This window comes from Apaloderma vittatum, unplaced genomic scaffold, assembly GCF_000703405.1.
Source record: "Apaloderma vittatum isolate BGI_N311 unplaced genomic scaffold, ASM70340v1 scaffold885, whole genome shotgun sequence".
NCBI lineage: Eukaryota > Metazoa > Chordata > Aves > Trogoniformes > Trogonidae > Apaloderma > Apaloderma vittatum.
Window position 1 is genome coordinate 116,296 of NW_009717463.1, and position 19,488 is coordinate 135,783.

Sequence of the window (19,488 nt, forward strand, 5' to 3'; positions counted from 1 at the left end):
ACTTTTCCAAGAATTTTGAAAAGCCTCTTAAAAACAGCAGCAGAGATCGAACGCTGTTAAGGGGGGGGGGGGGGGAGGAAGGAAGAAAAAACTTTGGCAGGCATACAGTGTCTTACATCAATCTAGCAGTCAGCATCTATGTAGACGTTCTTTCCTCCTTTTGTGCAACACCCCTTCCCTCCTACAGACCACCCAAAGCCCTATAAATAATCCAGGGACTGTGTTTTTTTCTCCAGATTTCTCCTCAGAACTCAAAGGAAAAATATCAGACAAAGAAAGGGAGAGAGGGAGAAGGGAAAGTGAGGAGCGGAGAGAAGGGGAGAGAGAGAGAGAGAGAAAAGATGGCTAGTGAATTCAAAAAGAAAATGTTCTGGAGGGCAGTGGTGGCTGAGTTTCTTGCCATGAGCCTTTTTATTTTTATCAGCATCGGCTCAGCTCTGGGTATTAACTTCCCAGTGGTGAGCAATCAAACAAGGTCTCAGGACAACGTGAAGGTTTCTCTGGCTTTTGGGTTATCCATCGCTACCATGGCACAAAGCGTGGGCCACATCAGCGGCGCACACCTGAACCCCGCTGTCACCCTGGGCCTCCTGCTCAGCTGCCAGATCAGCATCTTCAAGGCACTCATGTACATCATTGCCCAGTGCCTGGGTGCAGTGGTGGCCACAGCTATTCTGTCGGGAGTCACCTCCTCTCTCCCCGAAAACTCCCTAGGGCTCAATGGGGTGAGTAGAAACTTTTAATCCCTCCTTTATTTTTTTGTCGAGGGCGGGGGGTGGCGTGATGCTGATGGTGGCATCAGGTAGCAAGGGGATCCAGGATGGATGTATGTCATAGGGACTGTCCTTCCTCTCCACCTCAATTTTAGAGCTTTATCTTCATGGTCAGGCTTGTTCATATTCAGTTTTATACATTCAATTGGCTAAAAGGTGCCTTTTGACACCAATTTAACATTAAAATCCCTGGCAGTTGCATGATCAAGTCCCTTTAATGTTCTGAAGATCTCAGGTATGACACTGCTTAATGTGTATATACCAGCTTTGTTCTTGCTTCTGCAAATGTGGTTATTTTTTGACACCTAATTAATGGTTTGTGTAACCTGACAATGATTACAGTGAAAATCTATGGGAACAGCAAGAGAGATGTGTACCAAGAGCAACCTTGTCACCAAATTTGTGAGCATTACCTGTTGCATCAGGCAGAGTGCTCAGATCCGGCCTGACACAGAAACCCAGCTGCACTTTCTCTGTGTTTCTCCATTTGCTGTGCAAAAAATGGGGAAAATCCTGAGTTCTCAGGTGTAGGCTGGAAAAAGATGTGAGGCAGCTCCATTTACCAGGGGTGCAGCTTTCAGCCCCTCTCCCAGCCAGGTGCTCACATCATGCTGCATAAAAACTGCCTGGCCAAAATTTGTCCTCATCAAAATGTTGTCATTTGACTTTTTTCATTGTACCATAACATGAGAAAAAATGGATAAATGCACTTTTAAACTTGAAATCATCCCACTGACAGAGGCAGTGCTACAGCCACTGCAGTACACAGAATACTATAAATGGAAATTGCTATCTAGTCACATATTTCACCTGATTCTGTTAAGAATAAGTATTTCACATCTTTTCTATGCCTCCTTTTCTTTCAGAATATATCTGACTGCAGTTTGAAAGCTGAGCTAATTTGAAAGCGTATACCTATTTAAAACCACAGGGATATTTTGGGGCATAAAGCTGCAAACAGACTATCTCTTCAGAAATCATTTAGGCAAGAGGGGAAGAAAGGATCAAAAAAATTAAATTATCAACTAAAGCAATATAGCTTTGCATACTGTGGCATTACAGTTAATTCAGAAAATGAGGCAAGTTTTGAAAACATAATAAAATCTACTACCAATAAGGTGATTCCTGAGAAGTTTAGTATCATCCACACTCATGTTACTCTGTGGGTTGGCTGCTTACCTACCTTAAGCCCGGTGCCTGCAGGTATTCCATCATGCCACTCTTTCAGAAATTCTACTGGGTTAATCCAAAAAATTTTGGGGGAAGAAGAGCAAATAATTTTTATTAACTCCAGAAGGCTCTGTCTGTGTGTGTGCTACGTGATCTTTTCCTCTGAAACCACTGGCAGAGGGAATTGCTCAACCACAGGGTGTCCGCCCAAGTGGTTTCCTCGAGAGGTCCAACTGCCATTAAGCATGGGAGGTCTGGTTTCAGTAGCTCTTGTGTTTGGTCTTCCGCTTTTGCTTGCCACAAAATGCTGGTGACTGGCTGCTTCCTCTAACCAAAAAGCCATGAGACTGTCTATTCGTAAAGGGGCATGTGGATGATCATCCCAATCTCTTCTTGCACCTTAGACAGTAACTCTCCCAGCTACAAATATATAATTTGATGCTCTGCACAAGGACACCTCAGAAGAGAAAAGCCTATGGGGACAGATGGAAAGATCAGGAAAAATCAGTCAGTGATTTTAGTAAGCTTAAGAGACTACTTTATGAATCCCAAAATTTCCATGTTAGCATGCAAACCTTGTTCTTCCCCAAGGAATACCTCTGGAATACAATCAGATATGTTCTTTTCAAGGCCATGAAATACACTGTAGGCAAAACCAGATAGTATTAGTCTCCATCACACCAATTTTACAAATCTGGCGTTTTCTGTGTGTGAATTAGTGAATAAAATAATTCTTAAAAGTTCCAGTCTGAAAAATATTCAGAATTTTTATTTTTTTATTTTCCCTTTCACATCCAGCTATAAATGTTCTGGCTAAAGGAGCAGTGGGGAGACCTCCCTGGGGATGAACAGGGCAGCAGCTGTTCTTCTGCCGTGCAGGAAAGAACTAGGGAGGAAAGTAATTCCATTCCTTTCCCACTGACAAGCTTGGACTGTCTGGAGAGGGGAGAATTGGGGAGGGGGTTGCATCTGAGCCCAGTGCAGGGGAGAATTCCACAACAGCTGTGCTTGTTCAGAACTGATGACAACAGGGCATATCCTGAAGCCACAACCCAGCACCAAGAGCTCGCTGCCTCTTTCATCTAATAGACGATGAGGAAAAAATACAGGGATTAGCTTTTATGTCATGCTTTTTAACCTGAGGACAAGGAGAGAAGGGATGGACCTGGCATCCCTGCCAGCTGCTTTGTCTTCCTGCCCTTCCTGTGGAAAATGAGGTGCATATTCACTATTGAGAAAAAGAATGGAAAGAAAGGGAGTGCTGTTTGTTTGACAAGGTTGGGAAGAGGGCTTGGATGTGCATGACCGGGTCCTCTGTTCTTAGATTTATCCCACCCAGATGTAGGTCCTAGACTGAGGACCCAAGTGAAGAATCTGTTTCCATAGGCTGCTCTCTAGTTCACAGTGAAGGAGAGACTACGAGAGGTACTTCGGCCTTTAGCTCCACTGAGTTGTCCCCCAGAGACAGTCAGCTCTTCTTTGACATGATGAGGCTGCAGGATTGGGAGCTTCTTTTAAGTATCCAAAATGAGGACAGGCTGAGAGTGTCAGGGTTGACGAACCTGGAGAAGGCTCCAGCTAGAACTTGTAGTGGCCTTCCAGTACTTAAAGAGGGCTACAGGAAAGATCGGGAGGGACTCTTTAGCAGGGAGTGTAGTGATAGGACAAGGAGTAACGGTTTCAGACTGAAAGAGAGGAGATTTAGTTTACATATTAGGAAGAAACTGTTTTCTCTTAGGGCAGTGAGGCACTGGCACAGATTGCCCAGAGAAACTGTGGATGCCCCCTCCATGGAAGTGTCCAAGGCCAGGTTGGACGGGGCTTTGAGAAACCTAGTCTTGTGGGAGGTGTCCCTTCCTATCACAGGGGAGTGGAACTAGATGATCTTTGAGATCCTCTCCAACCCAAACCATTCTGTGATTCCATGATTCTAACAATCTGTACTTTTCTCATTGTCCAAAGAGAAAAGGGGAAATACAATCAAATGAAACATAAAAAATTACTGTGGAAGGTATAAGGCTAAAGAGAAAGAAGGGAGAATGAAGAAGCATGATGGTCCTTTAACATGTTCAATATTAAAGTCTATTTTATATTTAGAGAAGCAAGCAGTTACAGATGAAGTATTTGAGCCAAACATTACTGAGGTCAATGGAAATATTTTTAGTTACTTTGCCTGACTCCAAATAAAACATTCTGGACAATATTCAGAGAGGTATTTAGATTACTGAAGCCTTTTAAGACACTTAACTTACCATATATTTTAGCAGCGGTGTGGGTGCCAAAGTGAAATTTTGAGGATTGGAAAAGCTCAAAGAAAAATATGCAATGTATTTGTTGTTCTAAAAATTTAAGTATTTTTTCCTTACATCATCCTGTAACTTTTTTTTGGTAATTGGATTACTACATGTTACAAATTTCCACTAGGTAAAGTTGAAAGAATAGAGAATACCTAATGCAAAATGCACTCTTCTGCCAGCATAGCTGGCTATTGTCTGGTGAGGACAGATCTGTAGTTTGGATAATGGAAGAAACTATTCACCACGGTCAGTTAATGACCAACAAAGAGCTCAGGCAGGAAAGGAGGGTGAGAGGAGGCTTCTGTGCTGTAAGGTAACACAATATTTGCGGTTCAGTTCTTGTGAACTTTTATGAAGCTTTTAAAAACATGCTGAGAAAATTTTAGCTCAGGGGTTTTTTAAATTTTTTTTGTATGTGTGAAAATAATTGAAGTTTGTGAAAACTACAGACGCTACTTTACAATTTCACAATTTCAGTGTTTTGGCATACTGATTAGAGTGCCAGGAAATGTGCCCCCTAAGTCTCGGGGCTACGATTTGGAAACTATTTGGAAACCTTACCTTGAAGTTCATGATGAAAGTTATTATTTTAAGTTTTAAGTGGATCAAAAATTGTGGACAAGGAAAACAGACCTGAAGGTAGTGTTCCTCAGGGCAGATAAAGAGAAAAGAAAACAACCAAAAATAACAAATAGGAGGACTTGTTTTTAAAAAACACTCTGTGGACTGATAAATGTTGTTTGCGTAACTAAGGAGCTTTCTGGAAAAGCCAGAAAGATCTGTGACCAGTAGATTTGGAGGTCTGGAGCATTTTCTCAAGACAAGTGAACAGTCATATAAGTACCGCTTCTGGAACACCCTTTGGATTTCCAGAGTGATTGGCTGTGTCTCTGCCATTACTGCTCAACAGACTGTCCCCAAAGTTGAATCAGCTGTGTCAGTAAATTTTTCACATATAGGTGTTCAATGCCCTTTGGTGATCAACACACAGGGATGAACTCCAAATACTTTGTCAAAGACAAAGGAGCTCAGACAGCAAAGCAACTTTGAACCCTTGTGCTAGATATGGCGTTTTTTTCTCTGCTCTCTACATATCCTCCAGCTCCAGCTTTATTCTGCTTCCTGAGAAAGCTGAAAGCTGGGCAATTTCTTGTCTCCAGGAGACTGGACCGTGGGGTGGGGTGTACAATGTGTGGACACTTAGCTTCTGCAGATGTCCTCTAGGACATCAGTGCTGATGATTTTTCTCTCAACAAATTTCCAAGTCACAGAAAACTCAAGTGCGAACATAAAGTTGCCCCAGCACTGGGAGTTCCTCTTCATAAAGCTGAGACCTGCCACACCTTTTAATGGTGTGTATGAGTCATCACCAGTGTTTCTATTCTGGATATTCCTCACCGAATCATAGAATCATCAAGAACCATTAAGGTTGGAAAATACCTCTAAGATCAGCCAGTCCAACCAAAGTTGCCTCAAAGAGGATCACGGACAGGAATCACCAGACTCCCAACATTTCATTTTAACCAGTAGTGTCCCTCTGACCATGGGGAGTGGGAATTGGATGGTTGACCTTGGTGACTCAGTGTTTACCTTGTGATTTCCCTTGCTCTTTGTGCCCGCGCCCTATGAGTCTGCTCTCCTCCAACCGCAAATTAAACAAAGTCGAGTTGAGTTGGAAGAGCTTCCAAAATAAACTGAGAGCTTGACAGTGTGAGTGGACATTTGAGTAAGTGATGCTGCTTTTCCTCTGAGTCAGTATGGAAAATTGCAGTTCCAGAGGTGCTACTGGACAGATGAGACATGCAGCTGAGTTCTCGACCTCTATCGCCTATTAAAAGATCCTAGGATGACTTTTCCCAATGCTGATTATATACTATGCTTTTCTCAAGTTTCAGTACAGCGAGCTACATTCTCCTTGTCTCTGCCCTCCCTGTTTTTGATCCAATGTAAGATTCTCCTGTCAGCCTTGTCTGTGCTGGGACACCTGTGTGCTTAAGGACTCAAGATTCTGCAAGGGACCAAAAATTGCTTTTTATTAGAGTGAGTAAAATGATTCCTGTACATGAGCTTAGTCTAGGATTTTTATTTCTTAACAAAGACTACCAAAACAATAGGTCATTATTCAATTTCAGTTTTGCAGCAGCAGTCTTTTATGGCATGCCAGCATTGTATTGAATCTCATCAGCCAGGGAGGTGAAACACAGGAAAGGCACCTGCTCAGAACTGGCCATCGTTTTGGCCACTTTCTAACGTATTCACGCAGTGACAGCAGAAACATCTGGACTGAGATGTAAACCTGATGCTTATCACCCATCCTCCAGAATATTTTGCCGTAACAGGGCTTGTAACTCTAATCCTTACTTCTGATCATCTCAGAAGTTATTTCTGATTTTGCTTAGTGCTTCTGCTCCATAATCATATAGCCATGCCCTCAACTTTTGGTTGAGAGCGCTCCAGGGTGCAGCAGCATGGCCATTTATGGCCCAAGGCAGTGATCATCCACTTCAGTCCAGACTTTTGATGTTAGAATAGAATCATTCAAAAGGATTTTGTACCATCAACTGGGTGCACATCCAGAGGATCCAAGGATGACTGGTGCATTGTCTGAAAGCTCCTCTGAAAGCTTTGAGGTTAAAGGTCATTTTTAGACAGAAATGATAGAAAATTATGAAAGGGATATGCAGAGGGTTGTAAGATAATGAGCTGCAATAGATCTAAAACCATTTGGTAGACTGATGAATATTGTAATTCAAACAGAACCATGATGGGATGTTCTTGAAAACAAATATTTTCTATGTTTGACAATCCATCCAACTAACTAGAATTAAGTATGAAGTAGAGGGAAATTAGTTTTGGCACCCACTTTCCTGACTGGTGAATAAACAGTTAAAATTGTTTTCCTTTCCTCAGCATTCTATGTATCATACCATAAGCTATTTTGTGCATATGCGTATATACACCTCCACACATTGTCAAACGCCAGGGACAGATGGATCGATAGAAAGATTATTCGAATGAGGTAACCCCAAATTTAATTTCCTAATTTAAATTAACTAGAAATACTTTAAAAATATCTATTAGTGGAAGTTGATTCTAAATCAAAGTCTAGCATATAAAGAACCACAACTTGAGAACAAATGGAAATTTCCATATGGGTCTCCTCTGGTTAAGTTTGATGCAATGGTAAAAACAGCGTATAAGTCACTGCAGCAAGGTTCATATACTTTAGCAGAAGATGTGAACCTTCAGGTGAGTTAAGAACAGCATTTCTTTAATCAGAGAATCATCAAAGAATTTGCTCTCTGAGCTGTATATAGCTACTTTTAAGAGAAGCATTTTTAAAGCAATGATATTAAACGACTAGTAAAGGAAGAAAATATAATCCTTGAAAAATTTCCTGTTTGTCTCAAGAGGAAATTGCCTGTTTTCTTTAGAGCAGTAGTATATTTTTGCTTATTTGTGCATTCTCTAGCTTAATTGAAAGAGTTGCATAACAGTTATTTACCTAATATCACAACTGAAAATATAAAATAAATTTTCATTCTTAGAAAATTGGATTTAGGGAAGCCAGTCCAAACTACTATGGTCATGCTCAACTTCATATATAGCAAAAAATTTGTATGTTATGTGTCTGCACTTCTCAGTTTCTGTCTTTCCCTTTCTTTAAACTGATGCCTCCTTATTACATATATGCAGAGAGAGGAACCCTTTCCAGTGTGGGCTGATACACTTACTAGCACAACAGGGCATCATGGTCTGTGCCTCTGCTCAAATATTACACTAATATTATGGTGCAAATTAATGTCTCCTGGAGGTTTTCCTGGGAGCAATATGTTCACCTGTGTGTTTATTAATGTACAAAACCTGATGGGAAAGTACTGCTCTCTCTGGCATATGGAGCCAAAATTAGTGCGGGTGTTTTACTGCTGAACTCCAGTGAAGTTAGTGAGATCTGACGCTAACGAACAGCGTCAGCCTATAAAATCAAACATACAGGGACTGAAAGGCATCCTGGAGGAAACTCTATAAACAGCAGGAGGGCAAAAATGGGCTCTGAAATCTCTGCGAGAGGTTTGTTTCTCTTTTGGCATGTGAGGACAGAAAAGGAGTAAAGAACTGCTCTGTGTACTTTCCTTGTAGAGCCGTGTGTGTCCCCTCTCCAGGAATCACCGAGAGCTACCACAGAAAATCAAACTTTTTTCCAGGTTCTTGATACTAATTCTGTGCCAAGTCGGTGAACGCTTTCAAAGCAGAACCATGGCACGTGTTCCCTTAGCCATATATCCACAACTTCTCCTGAAGTTGTATTTGGATGGAGGAATGAATAAAGCCAAGTCTTGCCCCTTTTCCTTCCTTATTTTCTGATGAACAAGATGGGGAGATGAAGGAGCTGGAATAGTTCCCCTATTTCCTGAAATCTCTTACATGAATTCAGTTTTTAACACCATAGAAATGCCAAATCTTCAATGCTCTGCACAAGACTGACGGTGTGAACTACCTCAGATTTGGAAAGTTTGAGAACTTCACAAATTTGCTGGAGTGTTGGTCTAAAGGGATAAAATTAATATTGCTTTGGTGCAGTTGCCAACAACCATACTGTGAGTTTTCTGCAAACCCAGCTAGGTATTCCAGGAAAAACACAGAAAGGAAGATTCTATTAGGCTTAAAATTCAGATATGCCCAAAATTCCCCATGGAAAGACCATCTCCTTCAAGGCTGATGATAGAGGACATCACAAATAGCTCTGTGGTATAAAGGAGTGCTTCAAATAGTTACTGAAAATGACCTATTTACTTGTTTTTTTCTGAGTAAAGAAAAAAATAACAACTCACCATTCTTCCTCCTCTGAATAGAAGTTGTTTATTTCTCAGCAGTAAGATTTTTTTAAAAATGTTTCCCCAAAGCAACCTTCCCAGAGGCACATCAAAAATTAAAAGTGTAAATGAGACAAATGATCTATCTCTAAATAGCTGTGCTAAATGGAAATCCTAGAGAGGAATTGCTTTTATTATCTGTCACTGGCCTCACATGTAAACTTTATGCGCTTTGGGTTAATATAAATGAAACCATCACTGTTCTCTTTATGGCATAGTGAGCTGCTGCAGCACAAAGCCCTGTCTGGAATCTCATCAACCTGAAGATAAGGTGGGAGGAGGGAGGTTAGTTCCTGGAGGGTGTCTGCTGTCCAAAGAATGGAAAATATAATTTCTGCTTTGGGAGTTGAATGAGTCCCCTTTAGAGCTCTTAAGGCTGTATTTATAGGAAGGATAATCTAGCAGAGGACAATATGTTTTGTCCCTAGGTTCTGCTGAATGCTTCTATTGTTGATTTAGGATACGATCCAAAGCTAATTCTTTGCCTCATAAGCAGCTTCTTCTGAGTGCTCCTGCCGAATAATTTTTGCCTGTCTCTGCTTACTAAAGAAATGAGACTTTTGTACTCTCTGAATTCCTAGTGTTCAAATAATGGGTATAGAAACATCCAACTCAGAGAGATACTGTGAAATAGCAAGCAGAGAAGAGAATACCTGTAGTTAAATAGCTGGGCATAAAGTCTCTGAATGCATTTTGACCATGAATTAAAGGAAAGTTTTTAACTATGGAGATCTGGGATGGATTTCTAGCAGAAGAAAAGTATATTATCAAGACCCAAGTCATTAAGGTATTTTCATGACAGAGTTGCAGCTGAAAGAATGAGAAGAGTCAGACAAAAATCACAGACCAGAGAGTGGAAGATGGTTTTGAGGGAGGTAGGGAGATTAATTTCTGAGATTACACTTGAAGAATATTACATTAAAGAAATTTACGCAGCTAAGCCTAAGCAGCCCAGCTAAGTATAAAGCAGCATAATTGATATTTCCAGTGTGGGGATGAAGAAAAGATGTGAGCCATTTAAATTTATGTGAAGAGTTTTCCTTATTTAAAAAAAAAACAACAAAACAAAAGAAAGAAAGGAAGAAAATGCAGAAAGATAGAGATACGATCTTTTTTTTTGAATAGTCATATAACCAGGGAAATGAATTCAAATTTGCTTGAGTAAAATGCTAAAAGTCTTCCTTTAAGAAAAAAATCTACTATGACAGAGATAAGCTAATAATTTGGAATGTTGAAAACAGCAGTCGTGGCACAAATTTTCAGCCCAGTATTTGAATTCAATGCACAAGTAGAGAGGTCTGTCTGATATAAAGATATTATTTATCAGAGCAAAGGTCCTTAAAGTGCTGTTTTAGAGACAGAACATAGTTCTTCTCCCAACATGGATGTTAAAAACGCTAACAAGAGGTGATACCTTTATAGTTGGTCCAAAATGTGTTATGTGTCAGCCATGCCACTGCTGGGGTTCTGCAAAAGCTGCCTCACCTAGGATATGCAAGGAGAGAAGTCTCAGCCATTAGCTATGTTATGTGGGTCACTAAATTTCTGTGGTTTAAATTTTCTCTCTCTAAAAAACATCAGCTGTCATGGCGTGCAGTGAAGTGTTTCATAAGAATGGAGAAAATTTACATTCCCTTGCTGAAAAATAGGCTTCAACATCTCCAGAGGCCTATCATCTTCCAGGAATAATGAGAAACTAATTCCTGTTATATGAAAGTACACTAGACCCTAGAAGATGCAATCCATGGCTACGGCTTTGTTGGATGAGTTGTAGCATAGCACCACGTGGTGAAACCACCTTGCATAACAAAGTGTCTTATCCATATAACGGGAAACAGGTTGGAACTTGATATACTTTTACTCCTAATGAGAAAAATATGAAGCCTCTAGAGAAGCACACAGTTGGGTTTACCTTGGGCCAGTTTAATTTCCTGTCCCCATTTCTCTTCTGAAGTCAGACAGCTAATAAATATCCTGTTCTAGAAAAAAAAAAAGAGTAAAAAAAAAGGAAAGAAAACATTAATTTGACCATAGTATTACTTGAAGCTGTGGAAGTCAGTCAGCTAAACATGGCAGTTAAGGGCACTTCTGAGAAATAAGCTTCCATAGTTCCCGTCTCCTATCTGGTGTAGTGGAGAAATGAAAGCAATGTGACTGCTCCCCATTTCCTGAGACTAAAAATCAGGTGTTTGTCTCAACTCATTCCTCTCGCCATCATGGTTTGATAACAATTTTCTATTAATTTTGCCCTCGGGTTTAACAGTCCTCATTTGATTATATTGCATGTCTCTTCATTCAATTACATTGCATGTCTCTTGGTTCATTCATAGAATCATAGAATCCTAGACTGGCCTAGGCTGGAAGAGACCTTAGAGATCACCTAGTCCAACCTCCCCGTCATGGGCAGGGACGCCTCTCAACTAGATCAGGCTACTCAAGGCTCCATCCAACTTGGCCTTGAACACCTCCAGGGAGGGGGCAGCCACAACATCTCTGGGCAATTTATTCCAAAGTCTTGCCGCCCTCGTACTGAAGAACTTCTTCCTAAGATCCAATCTAAATCTGTTCTCCTTCAATATGGATTTTATCTTTGCAGAGCCTTCATAGTGATTGATTCACCAACTGTGGCTCCACTATCTGCACATGTCACCAGCTATTTCTAGATGTTAACTCAAAAAACCCATCACAGCATTGAGGCAATCCTGCCCCAGACCTTCCCACAAGAAGAACCTTTCCAAAGAACCAAGGTCTCTTGTATGGTAAATCAAGTTGGAAGGGACCTCGGGAGGTCTCTAGGCCAGCCTCTTTCTCAAAGGAGAGTCAGCCCTGAATGCAAACCAGGTTGCTGAGCAGCAGTGGTAGCACTACCAGATAAAGTTAATTTTTGAGTGGGGAACTGGTGTTGTGCCTCATTCCAAGTCCAGAATGCAAAATGAAGGAGTTCAGCACACCCTAAAGTACTTCTTCCTTAGGTTCCAACCAGTTGCAGCTCAGGTGCTTTCTGAAGGAGATGTGATTTCTATATAGTTACTGTATTCCAGTGGATTTTTCTTTCGTGAACATATTCTGATTCACAGTGAGCTCAAGTGAAAATATTAATGGTGGAATTCAGCTCACAGAAGTATACACCTTACTTGGGGTGTCTATGTTTAGGCTTTTGTTTGTTGTCTGGGTGCTCTTACAGTCAAGGGGATATTACTCAATGCAAGATAGTGCAGATAAGATTATTTCAGCTGATCACATGTATGTGTCTACTACAAATCTTAGATCTTGCCACTGATGTAACCTGTTTCTTGGGTGAGCTTCTGGTGCTTTTCCTGTCAAAATAGTGACTTAGAAATTAAATTTGGAGGAAAAATTCATGTGAAGAAAATTGGAGGATAAGTATGGACTGACTCCTATGTTGTGGGAAACTGTGTTGGAAGAGGATGTGGGCTTGTGTATTTCATTTTAATCCTTCAGAGTATATAGTCACTTTATATTCTGGATATTCTAATTAGCAGAGTGCTAGATATTAGGATCAGCAGTTAATTTTTGCCTTTGTTTTATTGACAGCCTCAGGAACTCAGGTCTCTGTAATGTATAGGGATACTTCCTACTAGATTCAGATTAAACTTTAGACAGCCCTGAAGATTCTGGAGTCAGATATTCTACATAAATTTAAGCTATCTTTAAAAAAAAAATAAAAAAAACCCAAACCACCCAGAATAATGTGTAGAAAATTCAATGAAAGGGTAACGAACTCATGTTGGTTATGCCTATCTGGTTCTGCCAAGAGCTTAAAACAGATGATTCAAGAGTTGCAAAATGTTTTTACTACATTGTTATCTGGGTAACACTTGCAAAACCACAGTGATCAAGGATTATATAAATTCAGACATGCATATATATATATACACATATCTACATGCACATTTTGATGCTATGAAATGCACTTTCCTACTACCCATGTTACACTTTGGCTGGATTGTGGTGAAAAGTCATGCTCTTCCATGTGAGGCATTGGAACAAGATGACCAGAGAAGTGGTGGAGTTGCCATGCTTGGAGGTGTTCAAAAAACGTGTAGATGTGGCACTTCGGGGTATAGTCTAGTGGTCATGAAAGTGTTTGGACTAGATGATCTTGGAGGCCCTTTCCAACCTTACTGATTCTATGTGTTGCTGCACCCTGAATGGTTCAGGCTACTGCTGTAGTAATAATACAGTTCTGACAAGTAGGCAAATAACCAACATTTGTGATGCTACACTTAAATGCTACAGACCCACAGACCACGGAAAAGCACGACATCCCAGGTTTGCCTCAGTTTGCATTGTTTTGGATGATGGCCCAGAGTCCTTGCTCTCACAGTGGAATCTTGAGTCCCTGGCAGCCTGCGTAAAATTTCTTGCTAGAGGAAAGCAAAGGTTTCCGATGATATTTCCAGGTTTTCTTAGATTCCACACAGCCCATCAATAAGTGTTGATTAGCGGGGAGAGTGACCTCAAGTCACGTCAGCTGTAGGATGTGTTTTTGTGAAGGGAAAGGAAGAATATGATTTCCGCCTCTCAAAGATAATCACAGACTGCAAAAGCACGATTCCACTCTTATTGTCTTTTTTTTTTTCTTTAATAGAAGCCCTTCAAAAGAAGGGAAGGACTCATGGCATTTCAGTGTTTAATTGTTTGAAATGCCAAGGTTTTGTCAAACAGTAACATCGATGCGTCAGACCACAAGTCTAGATTCTCTGGGGGTTGAACAGTTGTGTTATGACAGAAGAGCATTTAGTTTCTTACCCACTTTTCGGCATTTGCATATCACTCACTCATTTACCAATACACTTGCCTTTTAAATTTCAGAGTCTGGCCTTCCAAATGTGAGAGAGGATTTTCCAGAAAGTCTGCAGTCCAGATTCTTAAAGTCATACTGCTACTGTTGATATCAATGGTACGCATTTGAAGCCTAATTTTTTGAAAGCCACAAATCCCACTGTCTCTGCAGTGAAAAAAAAAAGTGATTAATTTAAATATTATGACAAAATCAACATAATATTTAAAAATATTATGACAAAATCAACATAATATTTAAAAATATGACAAAATCAACATAATATTAATTTAATGATATATAAGTCGTTCAGTGAGAATTTCTGGATCTGCTAGCTTATCTGTATAAATCGAGGTCAGACTTGTATTTCTCATACGTAAATCCCATTAAAGCTGAAAGTTTCATTAACTGATTTCAGTTTCTACTGTGTGGATGCTGAAGGAACCAAAATGCCCACCATTTCAACAAGAATTCCCTTCTATCTGGGGACAAATGTCTTCTAAGTCAAAGGAGTTATGCAGCTCTTAATATTAAATAAAAAAATAAAAAATATATTATTAATCCTTCAGATTAACAGATTTTAGAAATAAATATATTTTCACTGATTTTTAGTGTAGCTAAACAGATTTATACTGGTTGAAGACTCAGATGATTTTTTTTTCCCAATGCTTAGGTACTTGATATTGTTCTGCTTTGTGGCAGAGACGAAAAAGAAGTGATATGCAAAAGTGGAAAGTGAAAGAGTTCAGCTAAACATCTTTAAGTTCTAAGGTTATTCAAATATTAGTTTTGGGGAAAATAAGGTGTAAAACCACAAAATCAGATGTGAAACACGATTTTCCACAGTTTCATTGTTCTGGACAGGTCTCAGCAACATTTACTTATGTTTCTGCCATGTATGACCCAGTAATTATTTTTTTTTTGCAGAGGCTATGACAGATAGAATAACCTATTGATAGCACTATTCCTGAGCGAAAATTTTGCAGAATTTACTTGCTACTCTGAGTCACTCACATGCTTAGATTCTCTGGCCTGTGTCCAAGCTTGTGTTTCATCTTCTATGTGCAGTGTAGTTACTTCTGCTTAACACCAAGTTACTCAGCTCAGACACAGGCTTGTCTGTCTTAACTAAGATACTACTGAATATATCAAACAGAAGGAGAATTCAAAACTTGCAATAACACTGAATGGTTTAGATCCACAAGTACTTCAGCACAGGTTTCTAACAGTACTCCTGAAATACGACATTTCTATTGTGTAATGTTTACTTATGTGAATTAATGTTCAATATGTTCTACTGATTTCACGATTAATAGTACATTTGGAATATTAGCATCTGCCAGTGTGAGATTTCTAGAGAACCTACTTCACTAGGAATTTAAAATTCTTCCTCCATCAGTCTTTTGGGATTTCTAAGATGAATTGTGGATTATTTTTTTTCTGACTCGGTTTCAGGAATTCAGTTCAAGTCTAAGACACCTGAAATCAGTATACATGTGAGTGAGTTGTCCAAGCTGCTGTTGTAGTCCAATGAGATCTAGTCAATATGTAATACAAGACAGCTGTTCTGTTGACTCTCAAATGATCACCTACATTTCATCAGCTGAATGGATCTCATGTTCATTGACTATGTTCATTACCTACCAAAATTTGAGATAAACTTCCTAAATATTGGCATCTAGAGACATTTTAGATACCTTTGGCCTTCTGCAGGAATTGTGTCACATCTACTAGTCCCACAGAAACACTGTGGGTATCTCAGGGTTTTTCAAATGGCATTAGAAACATATATTTAGGCAATTGAATCACAATGTTGGTGTCTTAATATTCATGCAGAAATCCTCCTATGGGCCCAGCATTTTCCAGGACGTTACTCACATGAAGTCCTTATTTTGAGGAGTTCATGCTAAATGACAGAAAATAAGTAGTGGTAAGAGAAGAAAAAGTTAATGTGACTTGTTGATAGCAGAGATTTATTTTCATGCTATCCACAGGTATGTACTTTTCCTAATGTCTATTTATCTGTTCCTCCTCCTGCCCCCGTTTGCTTAGCAATTGTTGCTGAAGGCAAGCTAAGCAATGTTTAACATGACCACAGCATCCTCATTCCCAGAAGCAATGAATAAATATCTCAAGGCAGCACAGTTCACTTCTATGGGCAAACTCTGTTGAAGGCAAATCTCTAGACCATTTGTTTCCCACAGGTAGACCAGTTATGTTTTCAGTGTCTAGAGGCTGGATGTCACTTAGGCTGCATGCAGCAACCATGCAACCATGCTATATCATCAGCAAAAGCTGGCTACAACTAGACTTGAGTACAGCAGTGAGTGTTTCTAAATAGATTTCTGTTTACTTTTCCTTTTTTTTTTCCCTTTTATTTTTCCTTTCTTTGTCTGTTAAGCAAAAGCGACCCCAGGAGAGAAATGGCTGTGCAGGTCTGTGCTCTCCTATTGAGAAGCAGAACCTGCAATGCTTTGTTGGACTGGTTGAAGAGAGTTGGGCATATCAAACAACATTTTCCTTCTTGTTTCCATGCAGCTTGCAGTCGGAATCAATGCAGGCCAAGGACTAGGTATTGAAATCATTGCAACATTCCAGCTGGTGTTGTGTGTCCTTGCCACCACAGATCGGAGGAGGAATGACGTCACAGGATCAGCACCCTTGGCTATTGGTCTCTCTGTTGCCTTGGGACATCTTCTTGCTGTAAGTTTTACCTCTCACTGTTCATATCTGCAATGTCTCACCTCAGCATGCATCTGTGAAGCAGTAAAATCAGAGGTAGATGATTATTTCTTCTTTCTTCCTCTTAAGAGACTGACTTCGTTTCTGCAAAATGTGTAGCTCTTCTTTCTTGGGCCATGTGGCTGTGGCAATGAGTGATGAGATTGCACGTCTAGGAAGAATTGTTGCAGTAGGACTTGCTTCCCTGGTGGAACAGGACAGGCTCGTGGCAGAGTCTTTCCCCCTTTTTCTAAGGAAGGGTGGGTGGGATGGTTGAAGCTGTTGTAAGGAGCATCTGAACTCTGCTGCCGGCTGCTGCTTCTGAAAAATGAAGATGCCACATGTGCATTCATGGCTCACCACTGGTTCTCTTTCCACTTCCTAGATTGATTACACCGGATGTGGAATTAACCCAGCCAGATCTTTTGGCTCAGCACTGATTGCCAACAGGTTTGAAAATCACTGGGTAAGTTGAATAAATTTGTTTACAAGAGGCTCTGCATATACATAATCTACAAGACCAGAAACATTTAAGCACATATTGTTAGTACCAAGGCAGTGAGTTGCCATTTTTATTTCATTTAGCAACATCAATCTGCTTTTGCTCCTGCCCAGCCTCAGGAGATCACAAACCCCTCAAGCTGAGGGTGTGTGTTCAGAGTAATATAGCAGATTTTCTTTGGTTATTTCCCTTTATGTTTGTTTATTTCAAATATTTCAAACTTTTAAGCCTCATTACACAGAATCATGTATTTTCATTGTTTAAACTTAATGTGGTAAAATCTAGTTTAGGAAGGATCTTAAGCAGGTTTATACACTGAAATAAATCATACTACATTTGGAAGCTAATAAAATGTTCGTCTTAAAGTTAAGTATCTGCTTATGTGTTTTCATGGCTAAGTGCCCTGGAAACACTATAAATTTTTGATTATTCCCTGTGGTTAAATGTGGTTAAAATGAGGAACTTCATGAGCATATACTTATTTTACTAAATCTCAGTAAAGAAGACTAATATAAAATCTCGAAATGAGCATGTTCTCTTGAATATTTAGAATGTAGCTTGTTCTAAGTCTCCTGCTCATGGTTTTGGCAGCCCATTGCATGGGAATTCATGCAAATTTAGCTGCAGTGTAATGAGTTAAGAAAATTATGGATATATGTTTTACTCTTTAACCTAAAGACTAAAACGCAAAAAGAAGTCGCTGGAGAAATTTTGCCATTATCTCCCACCTAAACAGTTCTATTTGGATAGGTAATGTATCTAAGTTAGTATTTTGAAAATTTTAGAGAAAAATTATTTTACTTTGTTCAAAGAGAGGGAGATAGAGGTAATAATTCATGTTAAACCACTGCTATTGCTGAATGAAAGAAAATACATTTTCAGACTCAGGAACCCTGGCCATACAAGTCCCTCAAAATCATCTCTTATTTGTAATAAAATCAACCTGTCTACCAAAGCACTTTATTGGCCATACAAGTCCCTCAAAATCATTTCTTATTTATAATAAAATCAACCTGTCTACCAAAGCACTTTTTAAAAATCTCCTTCTGAACTTTACTTGTCCTGAGTGATTAGACCAGTATGATTACAGCATTATTACTTTCTGAGTAGCAGCAGCTAGTAACAAATTAAGCCCCTAATTAGGTCCTCACTGAGTATTACTTTCTAATTCACTTATAACTGAAAATTAGTGAGAGAATGGAATCTAACACTCTTGTTGCTTTTAGAAATTGTGCCCCCCTCTCAATTTATCTGGAATAACGAAGTGTACTCCCCATCAGTTTGTCTGGAATAACAAAGATATTTTACCAGTGGACATCTAATTTTCAATATCAGAACATGACAGCATAGTCACAATTATTAATCTCTGAGTCTGTTACCAATTCACATGGTGAGAAATTCCTGGTTTCTTACCACGCAGTCAAGAAAGCAGTCAGGTGATAGACTGCAATTTTAATGTTTTCATTGTAAATTTTGTGGTGAAAATCCTCAGAGGAGGTTGTGGTAGTACTTGGCGTATTAACTGGACTTGAAACTGTGTTTCAGATCTTCTGGGTTGGCCCAATTATTGGAGGAGCAAGTGCTGCCCTGATTTATGACTTCATCCTGGCTCCCAGAAGCAGTGACCTGACTGACCGCATGAAGGTGTGGACCAGTGGCCAAGTAGAAGAGTATGATCTGGAAGGAGATGATATGAACTCCCGGGTTGAAATGAAGCCAAAATAAAGAAGGACAAGGAATAATAAAAAAAAAGAAAAAAAAAAAAGAAAAAAAAAGCACATTGATTTCTGAAAATAGACTCTGTAAACCAGCAGGCAGTACTTTGTCTTTTAACTCAACATGGTTTTCCATTTTCTTGCCCCTGATCTTAATAGCATTTTTGTATCTGGGGTTTTTTCCGTTACAAAGTCCTCAGACCAAGAAGTCATTAGATAATTTTGCATGAGCTAAATAAATTGGGCTGAAATTCAACCCTTCCCTTGCCATCACCAAGTTCTCTGGTGTATTTAGAGTGGGTGGTTCTCCCAGCACACCATTCAGTAATGTTGAGTAGTTCCAATGACCAGTCTGTTTGCTGAAAGACTGGAGACTGAGGACAGAAAACCACCTATACCAATAATGGGGGACTTATACCAGAAAAAAGTACTTATACAAATATGCAAGGCTGTTATCTAATGCCAGCAGCGCATGTGAAAAATTATCTCGAATCATCGCCCCAAAGTATCTTTTTGGATGGAAAGGCCACTAAAAATTACTTCTTATGTAGAATTATGCATAGTTTTCTAAAAAATTGATAATCTCTGAGAAAGAGGGCCAGAAAAGGTAAGCAGGACAAGAATCTCCAGAG

General features: G+C 39.6%; 1 protein-coding gene across 1 annotated transcript; it reads left to right on the forward strand.

Moving 5' to 3' along the window:
- Positions 1-240: 240 nt before the first annotated feature.
- AQP1 (aquaporin 1 (Colton blood group)) lies at positions 241-18,903 on the forward strand. The gene is made up of 4 exons (XM_009869892.1): positions 241-725; positions 16,457-16,621; positions 17,025-17,105; positions 18,687-18,903. The coding sequence occupies exons 1-4, from the start codon at positions 342-344 to the stop codon at positions 18,864-18,866; spliced, it is 810 nt and encodes a 269-aa protein (XP_009868194.1). The 5' UTR covers positions 241-341; the 3' UTR covers positions 18,867-18,903.
- Positions 18,904-19,488: the final 585 nt, after the last annotated feature.